This window comes from Callospermophilus lateralis, chromosome 4, assembly GCF_048772815.1.
Source record: "Callospermophilus lateralis isolate mCalLat2 chromosome 4, mCalLat2.hap1, whole genome shotgun sequence".
Taxonomy (NCBI): Eukaryota; Metazoa; Chordata; class Mammalia; order Rodentia; family Sciuridae; genus Callospermophilus; species Callospermophilus lateralis.
In genome coordinates, this window is record NC_135308.1 from 156,965,075 (window position 1) to 156,987,750 (window position 22,676).

At 61.2% G+C, this 22,676-nt stretch overlaps 1 protein-coding gene across 1 annotated transcript; it reads right to left on the bottom strand.

Annotated features, from left to right (window-relative positions):
• Nucleotides 1-288: 288 nt before the first annotated feature.
• On the bottom strand, nt 289-15,359 carry LOC143398562 (cytokine receptor common subunit beta-like). Its single transcript, XM_077109245.1, is given in 13 exon segments — nt 289-1,442; nt 2,903-3,006; nt 3,584-3,641; nt 3,825-3,915; nt 6,926-7,088; nt 7,941-8,074; nt 9,902-10,059; nt 10,211-10,346; nt 10,820-10,988; nt 11,063-11,220; nt 12,657-12,847; nt 14,370-14,493; nt 15,287-15,359. Coding segments are annotated over 13 exon segments (2,475 nt in total). The 3' UTR covers nt 289-526.
• Nucleotides 15,360-22,676: the final 7,317 nt, after the last annotated feature.

Genomic DNA, 22,676 nt, shown 5'->3' on the forward strand with positions numbered 1-22,676 from the left:
CCCAGAGCAGGGTCACTGCCTGAGGGTCATCCTGTTCCACAGCTCATCCCTCAGCCCCCAGCCCCGGTGACCACCGGTGCTCATACTGTCCCCACGGTCACCTCCTTTCCAGATGGGAGTCAGGGGTTCTAACCTGGGGGCTCGTTGGCAGTGCCCCTCCCAGGCCTCGCCTCAGGCCCGGGACCCTAAAGCTCTGTCCCAACCAGCTCAGAGGCTGGCCCCAGGCACAGCTACGGAGACCACCCCCTGCTTCGTCACAGTGGCCTCCTCGGGACACAGATCCTCTCGGGAAGGAGCTGGGCATGGAACAAGGACGGAAAGCAGGTGCTAAGGCCCAGCTGCGGCAGAGGTGGCAGCCACACTCCCAGGCCTGTGGTCACTCTGCAGGCCAGTGCTGGCTTCATTGCTCGGAAGAGGGACATTATCCCTGGCCCTTAACACAGACCCAGGCAGAGACATCTGGTCAGGACGTGAGTGTGAGTGCCCCCTACCTCCAGGAGTGGGCAGCTGGCCTGGGGAGGGGCCATCAGGAGCCAATACTGGAGAGGAGGTGGTGGTCACCCTCCTGCTGCTGGACAAGGAGCCCCTCAGCAGGTGGGGACACCAGGGTTACTTCCTCCCGGGGCTCCCCTGGGCTCAAAATGGGGGTGCTGGACACAGGAGAGGCAGGACTGCCCGTGGGGGGCTGGGGGCACTGGCCCATGGTTGGAGGGAGCTCCACATAGCCCTCGAACCCTGGCTTCCCGGGGTCTGGGGCTCCAAGGGGCCCATCTTGTGGCCTAGGACAGAAACTGGGGTTTTAGACTAAGGGGGGGCTCAGAGGTGGAGCTGGAGAGACAGATGGGGTCACCGTGGGCAGGGCAAGAGCCAGGTCTGCCGTGGTGACATAGGCAGAGGCCACACCAGGGTCCTCAGGGTCTCCAGAGCTCATGGGCAGCGCCGCTGGGCTGTGCTTTGGGTCCTGTTCGCCCACCCCCAGCCCAGGGGCAGGAGGGGCAGGGCCGCCCCTGGACTCCAGGGGGGCAGTCTCCTGGGCCGCAGGGCTGGGCTGGCCCTGCCCGTCCACAGCCTGGCCCTGCCCCATCACCTGGGCCAGGGGGACCAGCTGCACCTGTCCCCCAGGGGGCAGGCACAGGTACTCCAGGGAGCCCGTGAGCGCTGGCTCCTGGCTCTGGGGAGGCGCCCGCTGGCCCTGGACGTCAGGCAGGGAGCCGCTGTGGGGTGGCCCCAGGTAGGGGCCATTGAAGTCGAAGCTGGGCAGCCGGTTCTCAGCCCTGCCTGAGGGGGCTGCTGGGCCCGGCTGGGGGCCGGGGGGTGTCTCCGAGGGCAGCCCCGAGGCAGCCGGGGTTGTATCGGGCCCAGATGGTGGATGGCAGGACACTTGAAGGTCCTCTATGGTGAGAGGTGACACCTTGCTGTTCCCAAAATCTGGGGAAGGCAACCTGTGGGAGAACAGAAAAGGACACTAATAGGGCCTCTGAAGGACATGGTGGGGCTGGGGGAGAGCAGGGGCTTCAAGTGGGCAGGAGGGCCTGGGAGGAGACCAGAGGCCCTCCGCCCCTTCCCCAGAGGGAGCCCTCTGACCTCACCTGCTCCCTTCCCGCTCCCCTCCCAACCCTTCTGGGGGCCACAGCATGGCCCCTCAGCACCCAGCTGACCTCCGCCCTTCAGCCGGGCCAAGGTCACAGAGTCAGGCCTGCAGCCTCAGGAGCCATTGGCCCTGGCCCCTCGCTGCCTCGGTGCTCGGCACCCTTCCAGGCTCAGCCCTTCCTCCTGTGGGACCCAGTTTCCCACTCTCATCCCCACCCTGGGGCCTTGGCCATTTTCCTAGTCCAACCCTGGGCTCTGGCCACACGGAGCAGGGTCTCAGCTTGCTCCCTGGGCTCCCCCCTCACCCACTCCGGGCCTTCCCCCCGCGCCCTCTGCACTTGCGCCTCCGTGACCTGTGCTCATGCACCCCCCGACCCGAGGCAGGAGGCCGCCTTGAGTCCCCAGAGGGACGGACCACCCCTCCTTCCAGCTACCACCCGGGTCTGGCAGGCAGCGGCTCTCTGAGAGTGGCCTCCTTTGCTCTCCCCTATTGTCACCTCCTGAAGGGAGGCGTCCCTCTGTGAGGACAGTCTTTCACAGGGAAGGACCAGTGGCCACATTTGAGCCTCCCTCCGGGTCTGTAAGGGGGACAGGAGACGCCCAAGCTCCCCTCCACTTGGGACCAAAGGAAGGGACGCAGTCCCCCAGCCGGCCACCCCTGCAATTCAGACACCAGATCCCAGGCTCCAGCAGGTGTGTGGAGTCGGGGGCTGCAGACCTGGCCACCCCGAGGCTGGGGCCTCCTGAGGGTCTACTGACCTGTAGCCAAGGGGCCAGAGCAGACGGATGGGCCCTCAGAGACCAGGAAAGGGGGTCCACAGCCACCCTTTGCCTTGCCCTGAGCTTTCCCCAGGGGACCAGAAGTAAGCGGCTGGTGACAGGCCCTTGTATCATCGCTGGTCACAGGCGAGGCCTCCACACCACCAGGAAGGCATCAGGCCCCAGACCCGGGACTCACGAGTCAGGTCCCCAGGCAGGGGACCCGAGAAACCCATATGGAGGGTCCCCAAAGGAACCTGCATATTACAGAGGCCCCTGCCAGTGGCTGAGAGAGTCTGTGGTGTGGCACCTCCCTGGACAGGAGGGCAGGGGAGGTCATCAGCTCCAGGGCCCTGCCTCGCTCTGGCCTCTAACCTGGCAGACAGGAAGTTCTGCCTGATGTCCACCTGGGTGCCTCCTGCTTCAGTGAACTTACCTCTGTGGTTCCCTTCACAGTGAGCCCAGGACACCGCCTGAGACTCCTGACACACACTATGCACTGTCCCAACCAGATCCCCAGAGCCCCAGAGCCACCGCACAGCCACACACTCACCTCTCCTGCTCAGGGAAGAGGCTGTCCCAGGGCCCCTGGGCAGGCGGGGTCCTGCTGGGGGCACCCCACAGGCTGGGTGGGGGCCCGAGGCCTGTACCCCCGTTCTGGAAGGGAAAGGACAGGGTGCCTGTGGGTGGGGGCGGGGAAGGTGGGCAGGCTGCAGGACAGTGAGGGGGAGGGGCCTCGGTGAGCCCAGACCTGGGGGACCTGCAGGTGGTCAGGACGGCCCTGGCCCCCTGGCACCAGGAGAGGGCGGCCCAGGGGGCTGTGAGTCCCCAGGTGCCGAGCTCCCGGGGACGGGGGGCCTGTTCCCAGGCTCCTCTCACCTGGGCGTCCCCACACTCTCCCTGTCCTCCCGCACTCTGCACGAGGCCCCCACAGCAGAGCTGCCCTGTGACCTGACCACAGGGCACCTGGCCCAGGCACCATGTCCCCAGGTGGTCGCCCCCTGGGAAGCCCAGCTTCATGCCCCCCCTCAGCACCCTCACACGGGGCCTGTCTCCAGGGCAGGGCTGCTGTCCCTGCAGGTGTCCAGGGGCAGCTCCCTGCTGGCCAGGCCCTCCAGGTGCTCAGGCCCGGCCCACCCACACCCTCCATGGCCCCCCACGGGAAGGGGAGGGAGGTGGCAGGACAGGGACAGGGGACACAGCAGCAGAGGAAGCCCCTCCCAGCCAGACCTACCTGGAACAGGTGGCTCTTGCCAGGGTTGGGGATCTTCTCCTTCCACTTCCTGTTCAGCCTGCAACAGCCACCAGGGAGGGACAGTTGCCAGACACCTCAGGGCCAGTGGCTCCCGTGCCCAGGAACAGAGGGGACACTGAGGCTGGGGCGGGGAGATGGCAGAGCGGGAACCGCAGGGAGCCAGGCTGTGCCCTCGGTGGCCCTGAGTCCTGGTCGCCCACCCCACATGGAGGGCCCTCACCTGTACCCGTAGACGCCACAGCAGCGCAGTGCCAGGAGCAGGAGCAGGGTGACCACGACGAGGGCGGTCGGCAGCACCCACGTGGGCAGCACTGCCGCAGAGGGGAGGGACACTCAGGGTGGGGAGGGAAGGCTGCAGGCTCGGGAGGGACCGGTGACCCCCAAGGCCCTGCTGGTCAGGAGGGGCTGCGGAGGCTCCCTGTGTGGGGTGGGTGGGGGAGGCCAGACCCCCAGGAAGAGGAGGCTGGGTGTGAGCCCCAGCCCTGCCTAGGGGTCAGGGTGCCCAGGGCCTTGGGGCCTTGCCCACACCAGGGCTGCTGGGCAGGGGGCACTCCCTGCACTTGGACGTCCAGGTACCAGGAGGATGTGAGAGGTGCAGGGGGAGCGGGCAGCTGGCCAGGAGCAGCAAAGGCCCCGGAGTCTCCGCAGTTCCCGCTGTAGACCCCTCTCCTCTCCCTGGCCTCCTCCCTCCACCACGCCCCCGAGCATGGGCAGAGAGGCGAGCATCATGGCAGAAAAGTGTGGCAGAGAAAAGCGGCTCAGCTCCTGGCAGCCAGGAAGCAGAGGGAGAAGGGAAGAGAGGAAGGGGCCAGGCCCAGGAAATACCCGCAGGGCACCCACCTCCAGTGCCCGGTGACCTGCTTCCTCCAAGTGGCTCTCACCTCCTGCGCTTCCCTCACCTCCCACGGCCCACTCAAATCATCCGTCAAGTGGATTAATCCACCGATGCTTTTAGAATCCTCACAGTCCAGTCAGCTCACCAAAGCCCCAGCTCTGGACATGGCTGTCCTGGAGACCAAGCCTGCAATCCAGGAGGCTCTGGGGGACACTCCCCACCTAAATTACAGCATTCAACCCCTGCAAAATGCACTCCATGTTCAAAGTTCCAGCATGGATCAAGAGTCTCTCCAGAGTCTAGGCCAACCCTTAGCTGCGAGCAACTGTAAAAATTAAAAAGCAAGTTACACGCCCTCCGTGCAAGGGAGCCGATTCAGCCTTCCCATTCCAAAATGGAGGAAATAGGGGAGAGAAAGATGGACTGGGCCAAAAGCAAGGTGGAACCCTGCAGGTCCACATCCATCCTGAGCTCCACGTCTGCTATCTGGGCACACAGTGTGAGATGTGGGCCCCACAGGAGGTCTGACCACTTCTCTGGCTGCAGCCCACCTGGCCTCTCTCTGGAGATGGCTCTTTTCTCGGCCGGAAGCTTTCCTGGGGGGACATTCCTGTTCCTGGACTCACCTTCTTGGGGTTTTCGTTACAGCTTCTGCTTCTCTACAGATTCACCTGGTCTCACAGGGGCTGCCCCAGGGGTTCCACCCTCCTACCCACTGGGTGGCTCCCTGGGCAGTCTTGGTGGAAGCCTCAATGCCCCCCTAACTCCACGGTCCACATTCCTGCAAAACCAGCCCCACAGGAGCAACGCCCAGGCCCTCCACCAGCTCCACGGGCAGCGGGGCCTACTTGGGCCATAGCTGCTGAGGTCTCTGTGCGCCTGGGGGACTCCTCAGCTGAAACAAATCCTGGGAACAGCTTTCTGCGCAGCCCTGCACTAGCAGGGTGACCAGGAGCTAGTCTCCAAGCGGTACTTCAAGAGCTTTCACTTTTAGACTCTTAAATCGGGGATGGTTAGATCTTGCTGATTACTGAGAAGTCCTATTGTCCTGATGCAAAGGATTCAGCTTCTTTTTAATGGGACTAATCAGCATCCACACCTTCCCCAGCCCTGATTTTACATGTGCTTTTCTGGTCAAACTGCAGATTTTTAAAATCTTTCTGCTTTTCTTCCTTCCAACACTCACTACAAAACTGGCTAAAGCCACCAGAGACACCCAAGTCACCACCTGAATCCTGGGCTGCCTTGAAAGTTCTTCCACGGGATTAATTAGTTCATTGGTTTTCAATTCAGCGAAAGTCTCAGGATGTGGACAAAATGTAGACGGTTCTTCACCAGGATATAGAGAGGCCCATGGCCTCTCGTCAGTTCCCAGTGGAGTCCTCATTGTCACGTGCAACCTCATGAGCACAGTCTTTACTGTCCCTGTTCCTGACAACATTCTGGTCCCCCAAGGTCACGTCGGAAAGGTCCACTGAAGTCTGCTGACAACATTCTAAGATTTCCGCTGCCCGCATCTCCTCCTGTAATTCAGTGTCAAAGGCTCCTAGACCACATGGCCATACATATTCACAGCAAGGGTCCCACTTCTCAGGACCCATGTCGACTTTATTAGTCACTTTTCGTCACTGCGGCCAACATACCTGACATAGACAACTTAGGAAGAGGACAATTTCACTTTAGCACCTGGTTCAGAGCTCATAGCCCATGGGCTGATGGCTCCAGGGTCTGGGCCTGAGGAGAGGCAGAACTCACGGCAGAAGGGTGTGGAAGAGGGAAGTGGCTCAGCTCCAAGCAGACAGGAAGCAGAGGGAGAAGGAAGGGGCCAGACACAAGAAATACCCTCCCAGGGCACCCTGCAGGGCCCCCGGTGACCTACTGCCCCACTTCCTCCAGTTGCCGCCACCTCTCCACAGTCCACTCAGATTATCAGTCCAGCAGATAGTAATGAAGTTAGAGTCCTCACAGTCCAAGCCCCACCTCTGGGCCTTGCTACTCCGGGGACCAAAAAGCAGAGAATTTGGGGGACATTCCAAATCCAAACCATAATAGTCACCATGAGAAAGGTTAGGGGCAAATTAAAGCGACAAGTGTAGAGAAGAGACAACACTGAATCTTCAGAACAAAAGTTTCCAATCCTAGATCCCAGTCTATAGCACCTGAGTGTTCACTGCCATGGTAACAGGAAACCAGGCTGACCACAGCAGGGCAGAGGCTGCCGCAAAGGCCGGTGAAATCAGGGGCTGAATCAATAGAGGTAGAAGCCCTTATCTGAAGGAGGTGTGATAAGGAGACCCACTCTGCTCTGCTCTCTCAAGTCCTCACCTGCACGTGTGTGGCAGGCCAGGTGTCACTTCCAGGGACTGGGGATACATTAGGGGGAAGGAGTGCAGGTGGAGAGGGGGTCTGGAGCCTCCCTGCCCACGCCTCCTCTGTCCTCTGCCTACTGGGCTGACCCAGGAGGGGCAGGTGGGCCCTGGACATACCCCACTCTGTGGTCCAGGAGTGAGCCTCACTCCACTCGCTCCAGATGCCGTTGTAGACGCCGGGGGTGGGCCTGACCCTCACCCTGGCCCAGTACCGGGTGGAGGGCTCCAGAGCTGGCAGGGCCATGCTGTGGGCACTCTGCAGGGTCTCTCTCTTGCTGTCCTGTGGGGGCAGGTGGCTGAGGTGGAGGTGCTGGCCAGGTGGGGGCCACAGCAGCACACACCCCCACCCCAGCCCTGGCCCCCTCCCGCCCCAGCCCCAGCCCCCTTCCTCCCCTCTGTCCCATGGAGCCTCGTGCAGCCCTGCACGGCCTCCTGCCCCCCAGGACCCTGCTCCAGCGTCCACTGTAGCACAGCAGTCCAACAGGGCCAGGACCCTGCCCTCAGCCCCAGGGGACCTCCAGGCCCACCCCCTGGAGACGTGCAGCCCACAAGTGGTCATTATGGCTGCTCCAGGAACACAGTGCAGTGGGCCAGTCTAGCATCAGGAGTCTGGAACCTTCTCCTGGCTCCACCCTGACCCACCCTCCTGGCCTCGGTTTCCCCATTCCCTGCTTGAAGCTCTGGGGTGGCTCGGCTCAGGGCTCAGGGGAGCGGGGGTCTGCACACAGGACCCCAGGTCTGCCTGGAGTGTGAGGGTTTGGTGCCCTGGCCTGGGACCCCCTGCCACTTGGGACCAGCTCTGCTCCACATCAGGGTCCAGGCAGGACTCCCCTGAAGCACGTGCCCAGGACATGCCCAGGACTCGGCAATTTCCCAGGGAACCCCATCCCAGCGTCTCGGCCTGCCCTGGGGGTCTCAGCCCTGCTGCATCCCAGCGGGCACTCTCAGGGGACCTCGCCCCTCACCTCTGAGCCTCAGCTCCATCACCTGCTGACCACACAGGGGCACGGCCTCCACAGCCCAGTGGTGACCTCTGCCTGGTCCCCTGCTGGGCCCCGGTGCCTGCTGGGCTCCTTGGGGTGCTCTTCCCTCTGCTGCAGCCCCGTGAAGCCCTCCCTGGGCGCAGGCTCACCCCCCAGTCCTCTGCGTCCCTGCGGTACTGGACCTCGAAGGCTGGCTGTATCTTGTCACTGTGCTCCGCTGCCCAGCACAGGCTGAAGCTGCTTCCATCTCTGGTCACATTGAGAGTCGGGCGCGCCATCTGGACTGAGGGGGAGAATTTTAGAGGTGGCCATGACACCCATGCTCCAGAGAACCTTCCCTGTGACCCTGGCGGCCACCATGCTCTCCGTACCAGCCTGGTCCCCCAGGTCCCCCCTCTTGGGGGTCTTTGCCCTAACTCAGGAGTCATCGTCTCCTGTGGCCGGAGCAGCCCTCCTGGCGAGGTGACCAAGCTCCCTGCGGTCTTCACAGCCAGGGGCCGCCCTGCGGGATCCCGTGGTCGCTGAGGAAGCTGAGCGTGGCCATCCCGAGCCTTAGACTCTAGGTAGCCTGGGTGGACTGGGAGGTCCTTCTAGTAGCACTAGCCACAGGCACCTGCCCTTTGGGGAGCCTGGAGGGGGACAGGCTGCAGCCCCACCCCTCCCCCCCAGCTCGGCCTGCCTTATCTTCATGGCAGAGGGCAGTGGACAGGGTCTGTCCTACAGGGACAGGCACAACAGGCTCATCGTGGGAGGGCAGGTTCCCAGGGACAGCCTCCTGCAGGGCTGGGACAGGGTGCCCCTCTCTTTTCAGGTCTTCAAAGCACAGAGCCCAAGAGCAATCACCGTGATGAGTGCGCGTCCACCCACGTGGTTATTGTGTTATTTCTGCTTCGCGTCCAAGGCCACGGTGGGGGGGCTCCTGACCCCTCCCCTCTCCCCATCCCCAGAAAGTCCATGGGGACCGGAGGTACAGGGTGGGGACTCGGGAGGGAGGAGCTTGTGGGGGAGACAGAGGGACAGACAGCGGACAGAGACTGTGGGCGAGGATGCCATGTGGTCCTGAGCTCTTGCCCTGCGCCAGGCTCAGGAGCAGCCCAGTCAACGAGACAGAGTGTCCACGCCCCTGAGCCCAACGGGACAGAGGAATGGGCTACATGGCAGGAGGTGGTCAGAGCCCTGGAGGCCAAGGTGGCTAAGGACGGAGCCAGGAGGCGTGGGCAGGGCAGATGGCAAACACGACCCAGAGGCTGCACAGAGACGGTGACATTGGAACAAAGGCCCAGAGGGGTGAGGGGACCCAGTGCTCAGGAGGACGCAGAAGACGCCACCAGGGCCAGGGGACAGCCAGGCTTGGGGCGGGCAAGAGGTGGTCGAGAGGCTGTTGGGGACGTCTCTCCGTGTGGCAGGAGTGCTGGGAAGGCTTGGGCAGAGGACGGGCACAGACGCGGTGGGTCACAGGGGCGGCTGGGGGGGAAGTCGTCACAGTAGGACCCGCAGAAAGGGGGACGGGCACGGCGGGCGGGCGGACGGGGGCCAGGACCAAGTGGGACCTGCGGCTGGACCAGGTAGAGCCCTACCCAGAGGCAACCGAGGATCAGTGACAGGCACCAATTCTGGGCGCATTTGGAAGACAGAGGCGGCAGGGTTTGCAGGTGGAGAGGAGGTGACATTTAGGAGCAGGAGAGGACAAGGAGGACCCAGGTTTCTGGCTGGCAGATAAAAAGCCTAGAGACGATTGGAGAGGGGACGAGAGGCGGACAGCGAGCTAGGAGGGACGATGGACGTCCTTTGGGGCATGCCCGCTGTGAGACGGTCACTGGACACTGCAGGAAATGTGGAGAGGGCAGGGGAGAAGCAGGGCCATTCAGACCAGCGGCCTGGGATCCAGAGGAGGGGCCTGTGGCCAAGGGCAGCAAGTGCATTTCCAAAGAATTTCAAATAAAGATTTCAGGTGTGTTTTGATCACTTTGGTCTCTGGACCCCACTCCCTCTCAGGGAGAACCGCAGGCCAGGGCAGGGTACTGTGCACGTGCCCAGGGGTCACAGGGGGGTGACTGGATTTATGAGGAGGACCGGCCGGGAGGCACCCCGCGAGCCGGGGCCAACTCACTGTTGTCCGAGCTCTTGATGAACCTGCCCTCGCTCCGCGGACGGACAGAGACGACGTACAGGCCGCGGGCCCCGGGGTCGGGCACCGGGATCTGGCACCGGAGCCGGGTGTACAGGCCGCTGAGCTCCTCCTTCAGCACCGGGGCACAGTCCTCCTCCCTGAGAGCAGGGACAGGGAGGGACAGGGAGGGACCACGGGACAGCTGAGACCTGGGCTGAGTCCCAGCGTCCACCATGCCCCAGGGACAGGAGGAGGCCCGGGCAGGGCCAGGCCAGAGCAGGGAAGGACGGAGAGGGGACGGACACTCACTGTGCCTCTGGGCTGGACGCGTAGAAGAGGCCTAAGGAGACGGAGCTGGCCACGGGGGAACTGACCTCCCAGGAGCAGCCCAGGGTGTGGGCCCCGTCGAAGACACACTGCAGGTTCCGGGGCTGGGCCTCGTCCCCTGGAGGGACACACCCTCGGTCACTGCCCTTCCTCCCTCCAGAGCTCTGGGGACACCAGGTAAGAGAGCACAGGGGACCCCAGCTTGGGGCAGCAAGCGCGGGCTTCAGCCTTGGCCTGCAGCTGCCAGGTGCCCACAGCCCAGAGGCCAGGGGATGTCCACCCATCCCTGAGGCAGGGTCGGGCTCCAAGCCTCCTCGTGTGGGGATGGACACAGAGACGGGGGCCAGTGCTCATTCTCATATAGCGGACAGCAAGGCTGCTGTGACCATGACGTCGTGGTTGTCACAGAGAGTGCAGGACACGGAGCCCTCAGAGGCCATGACGGCCTGGCAGCTGCCTGAGCACATGGGCTGACTCCGGAGGCCCAGGACACCCAGCAGCAGGTGCCCGCAAGGCCACGAGTGGACTCCTGGGCCCCGAGTGCCCGGGAGACCCGTCCTAGAAGGACACCTCCCGCGTGGACCCCAGTACCTGGCTGCGAGTCCCAGAGGATCTCGGGGCTCCAGCGGCTGGGTCGTCCCGAGAAGCGCGAGCTGGGGGCCAGCCACGTCCGCACTCGGGCCACGTAGGTGCTGCCGGGCACCAGGAGCTCCTCGCCCAGGACGGCCGGGGAGGACCTGGAGTAGAGGCTGGTGGCCTCCTGAGGGAGAGAGGGCGCTGCAGGAAGGGCCAGCCTGGCGTCCCCCGGCACGGGCAGAGCTGACCCCATCCTACCTCCCAGGAGTCGCTAAGCCGCCTGAAGACCACCTCGAACTCCAGGTCCCCCTGCGACAGCCAGGGTGTCTGGGGGTTCCCGAGGGCCACGCTCCAGGTCAGCAGGAAATGGCCCCCGGTCTTGCTGATCTGGGGGTCCTTGGGTGGGGGTGGCTGGACTGCAGGGAGGGAGCAGAGGGCACGTGAGGGCCACGGGGGCCACCAGGGACGGGTCCCCGCCCAGAGCGGCCCAGCAGCACGGTGACCATGGCAGGAGCCCTGGCCCTGTGGCCCTTCCTCTGCAGAAACGTGGGGTGCAGTGAGCCATGTGGGTCGGGGGCCGGCTGCTGTGCCAGGGAGCCATCTCCAGTGCCCAGTGGTCTGCGGGGGCCTCCTGGGTGACTCCATCAGAGGCCCCTGAGAGCCCCGGCTGCTGGTCCCCCCACTGGGAGGCTCAGTGCTGGGAGGTGACCTTCAAATACCAAACCCCATGAAGGGAAGTGGAGGGCTCCCATGTGGACGGGGTCTGAGCTGGGGGCTCGGGGAGTCACCAACCCAGAATGGCAGGGCACAGCACAGAACAGCCTGTGCCCAGCCCCAGCCGGGACGGGCACCCATGATGGAGGGCTGCGGTCCCCACCCTGAGGCTGAAGGGGAGTGGGGACCCCGCCCAGGGCTCCAGCAGAGCAGCCAGGGAGCAGCCTGGAGACCAGTTACTCCCCTGGTCATCCCACCTCAGCGATGTTCCCCTCCTGGTCCTTCCTCAGCGACAGAGGACGTCAAGTGTCCAAGGTCTGCCCCGGGGGAGCCTCCTGTGCCAGGTGCACCCCTGTGCCCTCCCAGCCCCTGCCAGCCTCCCGGATCAGAGCCAGCGAGCTTCAGGCTGGAGCGAGGTCCCTACGGGCTGGACATTGACGCCACCTGTTTCCAAAGCCCCTGCACCTTTCCTGCAGGGCTGGGGTGGAGCCCAGGTCCCAGGCTTGCGAGGCGAACCCAGCCTCTGCGTGCCACCAGCCCTCACTTCACCTCCTCTGGGCACCGACTCCCTGGAGCCACGGGTCTGAAGAGCCGCCCGCGTGTCCCTCAAGTGCACAGCAGACACAGCCTCACTGTGAGAGCAGCCGCCTGCCCCCCAAGCCAGAGGGGGGCGTGAGCCCCACAGACCACAGCGTGGCCCCCCGGGATCCCTGCAAGGGCTCAGGGGACCACCCGGGTCTGCGGCGGAGGAAGCCCAGGGAAAGTGGACCGTCCCTGTCAGTGGTGACTCTGGCGCTGCCCGGGCCTCAGGGGCCTCCTCCCCAGCCAGGGCTACTGAGATGAGGGGCAGTGACGAGGACGGAGGGTCCTACCAGCCGAGGAGCCTCCTGTGAAGCCCAGGAGGGGCTCTGCCTGGAGGGAAGCCCTCGGGCGGGAGCCAGGGGCCTGCAGGTGGCGGGAGCAGCGGGCAGGGGAGCGTGGGCAGCGTCCTCACGTGGCACCTGCCCTGATGCTTCCACTGTGAGGACCATCTCCTGTCCCCCAGGACAGTGTCCAGCCCGTGGAGACTCCCTCCCTGGCCACCTCCTGTAGCCTGGCCACCCTGGTGCCCCTGTGTGGACAGGGGCCAGCCCCTCACCGTGCTGGGCCAGTGGCACCGAGAGCTGGATGCCCAGCGGCCGGTCTGGTTGGAAGAAGTAGTAGTCGTGGTCAGCGAGGGCGAATTCCTGGTAGGGAATGAGGCACCTTCTATGCACACACGGGGGCGCTGGGCAGTCCCCCGAGGACGTGTCCTTATTGATCTCACAGGACACTGGCTGTGGAAGGTCCCTGGTAGGAGAGGACAGGGTCAGCTAACATGCACTAGAGTCCTCCATTCATCAGATAGCCACTGAACGGCTGCCACACGTCAGGGTCATCCAGGGTCCGGGGTTGTCACTGCATATGGCAGATCCCTGCGCCCCGGCCACCTGGGGACAGAGGCACTGAGGATGGAAGGAGCAGGGACCTTCCAGCAGACTGTGGCTGCAGACTTTCCCGAGGGCATCCTGAAGGGGTAGTCGGGAAGGTGTCTGAGGGAATGGCCTCCGGGCTGAGCCCAGGACAGGGCCCAGGGCCATGCTGGCCTGCAGAGCTAGAGGGACAAGAGACAAGGAGCAAGAAGATGGCCCAACCAGGCAGGAGGAGCCAGTGAAGGGGCATTAGGACGGGGGCAGTCACGTGCCTGCGGGACACTCATGGGTCAAGTGTAAGACGGGCTCAGGTCCAGGTCAGGGACGGAGGTCACTGGTGACCTTGACAAGGGGAGAGGGGAAGCAGGGGGTGAAGCCTCATCCGAGTTTCAAGGGAGATTCCTGGGAAAACGCGTCGTGGACAGAGGGAGGGGCTGGCCTGCGGGGATGGGGACACAGGGCCAGGAGCTGCTAGGGCTGCCGTCACCGCTGGCGTCTGGAGCCCGGCATCCGGCCACACTTACAAGGTCATGGGGATGAGCCTGGGGGAGGGCACCATCAATGACGCAGAGGGGCAGGGACAGTGGTGGCATCTTCAGGCAGACCTGAAGATCCAGGTCAGGGCTCAGAGTGGCCGGGACATGACCCCCTGCAGGGCCGGGGACACTGACCAGGCCAGGTCCAGGGAGGTGGCAGGTGGGGGGAGCAGGGGGTGGGGCTCCCCTTCCAGGCTTCTGCTGTCTCGGGGAGGGGGAGGGGAGGGTGGCCCTGGGGGACAGGGGAAGGCGCATGGAGGACTCAGGACAGCAGGAGGGGACCCTGGAGGGAGGCGTGGGGTGTGGAGAGATGGCCCAGGAGCAGCCTCCAGAGGACACCCTGCTCCTTGGGACTCGCCCTTGACCGTGTCATTTGTGGCTGACTCAGATCCCCAACAGGCCAGAGTGAGGTCAGCCACCCCCGGTGGCCTGCGCCCAGCAGCCATGGGACGGGGGCGGGGGACCCCTCATGGGGCGGTGGTGGGGCTGGGGACACTGCCTCTGTGCTGCCGCCTATCCTGGCTGACCACCCTGTGGCCGGTCGGGGCCTCCCCTCCCTGGGCTCTGTCTCCTCCTCTGTGAACTGGACCTGGTGTCCTTGCCCCGTCCACCTCCAGGGAGGAGGACCTAAGTCAGTGGTCACCTCACCTCCACCGCCCATCAGCATGGAAGGCTGTCTGTCCCCAGGACCCCGACATCAGACATCAGCGCTGGGCCCGGGGGTCCTGGGGCCACCCTCCCCCCTTGTCCTGTGAGTGGTCCAACCCGATGCTGACCGACACGCCCCTCTCCACTCCACAGCATGGGGACAGGCACAGAGACAGGGCAGGTCCCACCTGTGTCCCGGCTCCCAGGGCCACTCACCCATTCACCCTGCGATGGAGGGTCAGGTTGAGCAGCCACAGGGCGTCCTGCGTGGCCGCCCACCTGCAGACGATGCGGCTGGTGTAGTTGTTGTAGCAGCGCAGCGTCTTCAGCGGGATGGTTTCTGTGGGCAGAGCAGGAGGGGTCACTCCTGTCCCCTCAGTGTCCCTTGTCACCACCCCAGCTCCTCGGGGATGTGCAGCCCTGGGGAGGGGTCTCCTGCCTTCCTGCAGAGGCCCTGGGCCTGTGTGGGCTGGGGGCTCTGAGGTGGGGACAGTCCCCTCCTGGCAGGAGCACAGATGAGCTGGTTCTCAGCACCTCAGGGCCCTGCCTCGTGCTGCTCCAGGTCCCTCAGGACAGGGACCTGCCTCATGCACAGGTCCTGTCCCCAGCCCCATGTGCACCAGGGAGGAGAGGCGGGGCCCAGGCCCAAGACACCGCAGGCACTGCCCGGCCCTGGGCCCGCTGCTCCCTGCCCTCAGCCTGCCAGGCTGGGCGTGGAGAGGGGACATGGCTCCTGGGGTCACCACAGAAGTCAAGTTCCCCGGGGGCTGAAGTGGGACAGAACCCAGGACCCGGAGGTGGGACCCTGAGGCCACCAGAGGATGGAGGGTCTGTGAGGAGGGAGGGCAGAGGGGGCTGGGCCAACCTGGAGGCAGGGCCTCGGGGGCCACGCTGAGAAAAGTGGGCAGAGAAGTGACCATGCAGGTTCTCCAGGACGCCAGGAAAGGGGGGACGGGGACATGGGGACAGGGGCGGTGCCCAGGGAGGAGGAAGAGGACGGGCAGAAGAAATGAGGGAAGCCCAGGGAGGAGGGCCAGATCCTGGTTCTGAGAGCTTCTGGGGTCCAGTGGGAGTGGCCCCCTCAGGGTCCAGCAGTGAGGGGGAGGGGAGAGGGAGGGAGCCATCAGACTCACCTTCTGTCCCTGTCACCCCTTGGCCCCAGGGAGCCTGCAGGGCCAGGAGGAGCAGCCCCCAGGTCAGCGCCATCTCCAGGTCAGCTCTGGAAGTGCAGGCGGATGACACAGGTGAGGGATGGACAGGCTGGGGGTCACATGGCCTAGACTCCTGTGTCCTGTGTCCTTCACAGCCAGAGGCTGGCCAGACCCAGGGGGCCAGCTCTTTGTTCTCTGTCCTCTGCTAGCGGTTCCTCACTCAGGGCCTAAGGAAGGCGTATGGAACAGGATCGGCCGGGCCTCCTCCCCCGACTTGGCCAGGAACAGGGCAAAGGCTGCGCTGGAGGGAGGGCGGCCTGAGCTCCCGTCCTTGAGCGGCCTCTCCTACCTGGCCTTGGTCTCCTCATCTGTCCCCTGGCGTTGGTCTGGACGCTGTGCTTGGCACTCTGCTCTGGGGGTTTGCACCCCACATGATTCTGATGGATATGATTTGGGATCCTCCTCTGACGGGGGGAGGCAGGATGCAGACCTCTGGGCCACCCCTCTCCCAGCATGGAGTGCCTAGTGTCCTTCATCCCCGGCCCCAGCCTGGCACTGCCTGTTCCCTGGGTGCTGCAGGAGTTGAGGCGGCTCCTGTTTCCCTGCTCTCCTTTGTGATATCTTCAGAGTCAAATGTCTTATCTTCTCTTCCCCCCAATTTTTGAAACCCACAAAACACACAAGCATGCACACCTATGCACACCGCCACACACCTGCTCAGGAAACCATGATGCAAACTGACGTCCCACGAGGCTCTTAAAAAAGTTAAGGGAAGGAGCTAGAAAGGGTGGGCAGAAGGGGCGATTGGCTCCAGGGCTTCTAGGTGGAGAACGATCGTGTCTCACCCTCCGTCAGGCCTCCCCATCCCTCCCCTTCTTTCTCTACATCTAGCAAACCTGCCCTCTTGCTTTACTCCAAGTCTCCGTGTGCCCTGCCCTCGCACAGCTGAACAAACCACACCAGGAGAGAGGATCGGCCATTCACACCCCAAATTGCAAGAACCGGGGTTCTCTGTCAAGTCCTAGGGGGCTGTCGGGGCGGGAACGGTACCACTGAATGGTAGCAGCCACTTTTTTTGTTGTTTTTAAATTGTTGATGGACATTTATTTATTTATTCATTTATTTTTATGTGGTGCTGAGAATCGAACCCAGTGCCTCCCACATGCCAGGCAAGCGCTCTACCACTGAGCCCTGGGCCCAGCCCAGTACCAGGCACTTTTACGGAGTCCCAGCGCCCCTACCCTGACCACTCCCCAGTAGCTGCAGACCTTTCAGGATCGTTAAAGACCACTCTGCCGTTTAGTGAATAAAAGGAAGGGGTGCAGCGATGAAAGGGAACAAGATGCAGGAAGACATTCAGAAACAATCACCACAGTGACATGTGGCAGCAACCAACCCTGTGTCTCCGCCAGGCACTTGGGAAGCAGGTACACTAGCTAAGGTTGGGGCTGGAAAATGTGCCAAGGGACACGCGCTGCTGACTCCCTACGCGCATGGGCCACAGGGAAGGAAAGCTCTCTAGTCCCCAGCGAAGAAGCAGGGCTCCTCGTAATGGCTCCGACACGGTGCTCGTACATGACCCTTGTTCTGCCGGGTCACAAAGCAAGCGCAGCCAATCCCCCACATCGCAGGCGGGCAGCTATAAAAAGGTGGCTGTGCAAAGGTGACCTCTCTGCACCCTCGGGCGCATCGGAGGGCAGACCGAGGACCACGGCAGGCATGGGCTGTGGAAAGCCCCACAGAAGGCCACCACACCTGGCTTTGAAATGCTTTGCACCACGTGTGGTACCCTGCTGGTGTGGACGATGACAAGGAGACATGCTCTACTACTGGTCAGATGGTATGGGAATGGGCCCAAAATTTGGACGCGTGCTGTCCTTTCCTCTGATCTTATGACCCAAGCGCAACAGGACTAATTGAGTGAATGGGTGGGTGGCCCCCAGAACAATGGGTGGGTCCTTGGCAACGTGGACCAAGTGACCGTGATGTCCATCAAATGGACATGGCCATAGCACACGGCCCACTGCCTGCCAGACATCAACATGAGGACCTGAGAGTGCCATCCAGATCTGAGCAATGGGTCTTAGAGAAGACACCTCATGCCACAAACGAGAACCCTGGGTGAACTGCTGTCACTGTTGATGCAGGACCTGCCCCGGGGGCCCAGAGAGTCCGCTGGCCACAGGAAGAGCAAATAAGGCCTCGATGGTGTGGGTCCCGGGTCCCTGGGGAAGGGGCTAGAACAAGGCATGGAACTAGAGCCTAGAGGTGCAGGGTCACCTCTTCCTTCTAATAAAATGACTAACCCAGGGTTAGTGTTAGTCACTAGAGAAGGACCTGTCACTTCACTGTGGTCTGTAACAACCCCCCTGCAGAGACCACAGGGACAAACGGGGCACAGTACTGTGACCTGGGGTGGGCCCAGGCTGGCATCTTCTTCCCTGGTCTCATCAGCCTCTTGCACTCCACCCTTAGAGCTCCTCTATCCCAGAACCGGCGACCCTGGCAGAAACGCAGAACCAAACCAGCCGCGGGGCCTGCAAGGCACTTCCTTTGTCGCCCCCTGCTGGTCTCTGGGGCACCTACAACCAGCCGTCCAGCTGCAATGGACAGGCGCGGCAAGCTGGAGCCCCGCCCGCTGCTCAACTGCTGACCAACTGCCCTTCGGACCTGGACTGAGACTTACTTTCTTTTAAGGACACCAACATGCCTTCCTGTCGGTCTGGGGGCAAATGAACACGGCCGAGCTTTGCCGAGGTGCGCTGTGCTGGGTGGCGCACAGATACCGCAAAACCAAAGGGCCCGGGCAGACGCATTCCCTACGACCCCACAGGGATGGAGATGGGCATGTGGCACCGGTAGATGGCCACACGTGCCTTATAATTGGAGTGGCTTAGGGAACAGCCCACGTGCTTCCCAGGTCACCTGCGACCCTACCTGCTGGGAGTGACAGAAGCTCTGCAGAGCTGCAGCCTCGATGTGGGCTCCAGGTGGCGCCCCCATACTCTCAGAGCGTCACTCAATGAAGACTCCAGAGGCAAAAGGGGAGCTTCAGAGCAGAGTGGCACCAGGGTGGGGACTGCCGCCTGGGCCCTCATGAAAACAGGGTTGTGCATACACCCTGACCATGGTCATGAAGAGTGCTGGCCCCAGGTCACAGACCCACATCACCACCATAAATGAACATCCTGATCCTGCTTCTGCCGGGTTCCAGTCCCCCCCGCCCCCCCAGCCGGCTTGCTCTCCCAGCTCTGCTCACTGTAGTTGGATGCTCTTGTACAGTGATGGGATTTGGCTACGACCTACATCCCCATGTGCCACCTTAGGGACGTCATGAAAGCTGGAAAATGGCGCAATGAGATTGTAAGGGCATCCAGGCACAGGGCGGGTGGAGAAAAGGAGGACAGGAAAACACCCTGTCCTCGCGGTTCTCAGCAGCCGAGTCGAGTTGAGGCACAGTGAGAGGAGCTGGGTCAGAATGCCCAGACACGTGTTCCCCCGAATGGTCCTGGCTGTCCCTGGTGTATCCTGGGAATTGGGGCAGGTTAGTGCTGTCTGTAGAACGCTGCTTTCTTGCATGCGTGCCAGGTCCTCGGGATGCTGGGACACAATGGGACAAAAGCCGCTAAGCTGAGGCTGGTTCTGTAGCGCAAGCTACAACCCTCACCTCGCGGTGCCTGGAGCAGATCGGAGCGCTGAGCAGAGGGAGGTGCTCATCTAGCCGCCACTGGACAGTGTCACGAGGGAACCGAGGCGTGTCCTTTGGCAATGCATGGGAGGCACGTGTGCAACCGAGGTGCACTGCCCAGCCTGTTGCCACTGAGTGTTCCCAGGAGCCTCACTCCATGAGCCCTAGGTCTCCCTAGACATCTGTCAGCAGCTTGACCGACCAGCACACCTGGCTGTGGGCCGTACAGACGGACTCAGTTGTAAACCGTCTTCATGCAGGATGCTACTCACGCAGACAGAAAACCTTAAGTGAACTATTTTTAAAAAGCTATTCGAACCAGTGAATTGAACAAGGTCACAGGATGAAGGACAGTCTGCCACCCTGGGGAAGGGGTGGCTGGTGCTCCTGGAGAGTCCATGTCCTCATACACCTCTGCACAAGGGCAGCTCCGAAATCGCCCTCCCCAGGCCACACCAAGCTTGAACCTGGCTGGAGCCGAGTTCCCTCCTCCGCCGTCTTCTCCCCCCACCAGTGAGGTCCCTTGCACACGCGTGCACACACACACACACACACACTCACACACTCGCACATCTGGGGGGCAGAGCTGGGTCGCAGAGATCATCCTCTCCAATGTGCCAGGTGTAAAGATGGGGGGAAGTATTCTCACCGTCCCACACCTTCAACACAGCACCTCTGTGGCAAAGCAGGGGACAGAGCAGGGAACTGATTCCCACGCTCTCTCCTCCAACCTCGCGTTGCCTGCCTGAGGGGCTTGATCCCCAAGTCCCCAAAGCAAGCCGCCACTTGACACCCCCAGCTCCCTGTCCCTTCCCTCCTGGACTCCCCCCACCCAGCCCTGCCCTGGGACCCAGGCCCTACCTCTGTGAGGGGGACAGGCCAGCCTCCTTGGGGAGCCTCCAGGCAGCAGAGAGCTCGGGCTGCCTATTTATTTGTGCCACGGAGTGAGGAAAGGAGGAGCAGGAAGAGGAAGTGTCACCCGAATTCTCAGAACAGGGGACTCCAAGTACCAGGGTTTTCCTTTTCTTTTTCTTTCTTTCTTTCTTTTTTTTTAATTTTAGGTGTCAATGACTTTGCGAATGTTGTCCCTTGCGTGGGGAAGATTTCCACACCGCTCAGTGACTCTGCAAACTCCACCTGTGCTTCAGGTCTCGGCTCCAGTGGGGTCTCCTCCTTCCGCTTCAGGGGGCTGCAGAATACAGAGCAGGTCAGAGTCCCAGGGCCACACAGACCTGGGGTGACCGCCCCCCAGCATTGCTGACAGGGTGGCCCTGTGCAAATCATCTCATTTAATTTCCTCATTATCTTTTGTGAAGATATTTATATATTAAACAATAAAATATTTTTGAACTAAATAACGATACGGGAGCCTCGTGGAAGGTCTGGGTTCTGTGAGAAGGGTAAGTTTGGGCCCTCATGAAGAGCTTATTGTCCAGCTGCAGTGGCCTGTCTGGGTTCAGACCTTAGCTCTGCCACCTCCCAGCCGTGTGGCCTTGGGCAAGCCGCTCAACCCTCCTGTCCCACCAGCCCATCGGATAGTGTCCCTGATCTGTCTGTGTCAGTAGAACACTGCTCAGATAGAACTCTCTAGAAGGGTCTCTGTCCTTCAGATTAGTGGCTCAGGGAGATACCGCAGCCTTCCTCTGAGATTTGTGACGACTGTGGCAGTCCCTAGCGATCATTTCTAGTGTTTAACTGTTTACATTTTAGCCCCCAGAGACGTAAAACCATGAGGAATTTCTTTCCTAACACATTCTTCTGTCATTTTGTGGTTTAGATAATGAGCAAAACACAATTATCATTAACGGTGCCTTCCTTCTTCCTCTTCCTCGTCTTGGTCGTTATCTGGCCCAAGAATATTTGGTCCCAGCTCCTCTACTTGATTTTGAACTTTTTTCCTCTTGTCAATTTGGATGCCACAAAGTTGAAATCTTATTTCTGACATACTCCTTCCAAGACATAGAGAATTCTCAAATAGAGCTTTTACGTGAAGGATCCACGGCCTAAATAGAATTAAACCACACACACACAAAAAAAGATAGAGTTCTTAAAAGGATTTTATTTCATTTAAGGGATGCTAGTTTTTCAAGCTTTAAATGATACTTCTCTAAGCAATAAAAGCTCTACAAAGATGAGGCTTGTAATATAATTAAATCTCTATTATGCGGCCTCTTATGGTTATTTAAATTTTACAAGCTTAAACATCTATAATATAATAAAATCCAGAGTAAAAGACCAAGCTACCAGAGACGCAGGCACTGAGACCCCAGGAGGAGGTGGGTGGAAGGGGAAGCCGAGGGAGATCGACTGAGGACTTCCAGCAGAAGTTGGGGGAAGGCAGCAGCAGGCCCTGTAGATCCCCGCGCCCTGGGTCAGAGGGATGGACGGACTCCCGAGTGGACAAAGTTGGCTTTGATCCAGGCTGGAACGTGCTTGGCTTGTACGTCAAAGACGCCAGGCCCACGGCCCAGCTGGCAGCCCACACAGCTCTCTGGTGGTTCTGGGGATCTGCACTGGGCTGGACACTGGGCAGGGGAACAGGGCCAGGGACACCCAGGAGCAGCCATGGTGGCCAGGACCCAAGACAGCTGACATCCAGGCAAACAGGACCCCTATAAACATCTTCCCAGCAAAAACACTCTCTTAACATTTGTATTAGTGACCAGTGGATTTCCCCACCCAACTGTGCAAAGTTCTTAATAGTGGTTTGTCTTCATAAAGTTAAAGATAGCTTTCTCCATGGTTGATCAATTCAGCATTTTACTCTTGACATAATAAATAAATGTGTTTACAGACGACTGTTCCAGTTTAGCCCAAAAAGTACGTAAGCAAAAAAAAAAAAATCAGGTACGGGGGAGGGGTGGGGGGGTCCCACAGATTAGAGACAGGCACCAGGCTCCTGGGCTGAGAGGCCCCTAGGAACGAGCACAGGAGCTGAAGCCCGCGGCTGAACCTGGGGTCTGGAGGCTTGTCTGGGAGGTTGGAGAGGGCCTCTGCTCTCCTGGGGGAGCAACTGCGGGGATTTACCTAGAAACGTATTAAGCCAAACAAACCTCATGTGGTCTGGAGTATTCGTGCTGTATTTAAGAATAAAACAGATTTTCTTTAAAGGATAAAATCAAAAAAAAAAAAAAAAAAAGGACAAAATCCCAATCTGAAAATTTTGAAAAATTAAAACCTGGGACAGAACAGGCAGCATCAAAGCGTCTTCTTCTATGAAGTCCTCCTCCGCCGCCCGCCACCTTCTCCCCTTTCTTCCTTGCCCGGTCTCTGACGGCAGGTGCTTCAGCCCTCTGCTCACGAGATGCAAGAACAGAGCTCAGCTCACCCTTCGTCAGCCCCGCCCGCGCCGAGCGCCCCCTGCAGGGGCTCTCCCATGATGAAGTGAGTCCCCTCTTCCTGCATCTGTCTCTGGACACGTGGAAGCCCAGGAACCTCAAGGGTCCTCAAGCCCAGGGAACCCCCAGGCTCCTCTCCCCTCCACAGAGACCCAGTGAATTAGGTTCCAACCGAACAGCCCTTTCTGCGTCAGCCTGGGCGACATAGTAAGACCTGGTCGATAAAATTAAATAAAGTAGAATAAAGTAAGATGCTGGAGTTGAGGCCCAGGGTAGAGGCTTGCCTGGCATGTGCGAGGGGCCCTGGGTTCAAGCTCCAACACAGAAAGAAAAGAAAGATAAAGTT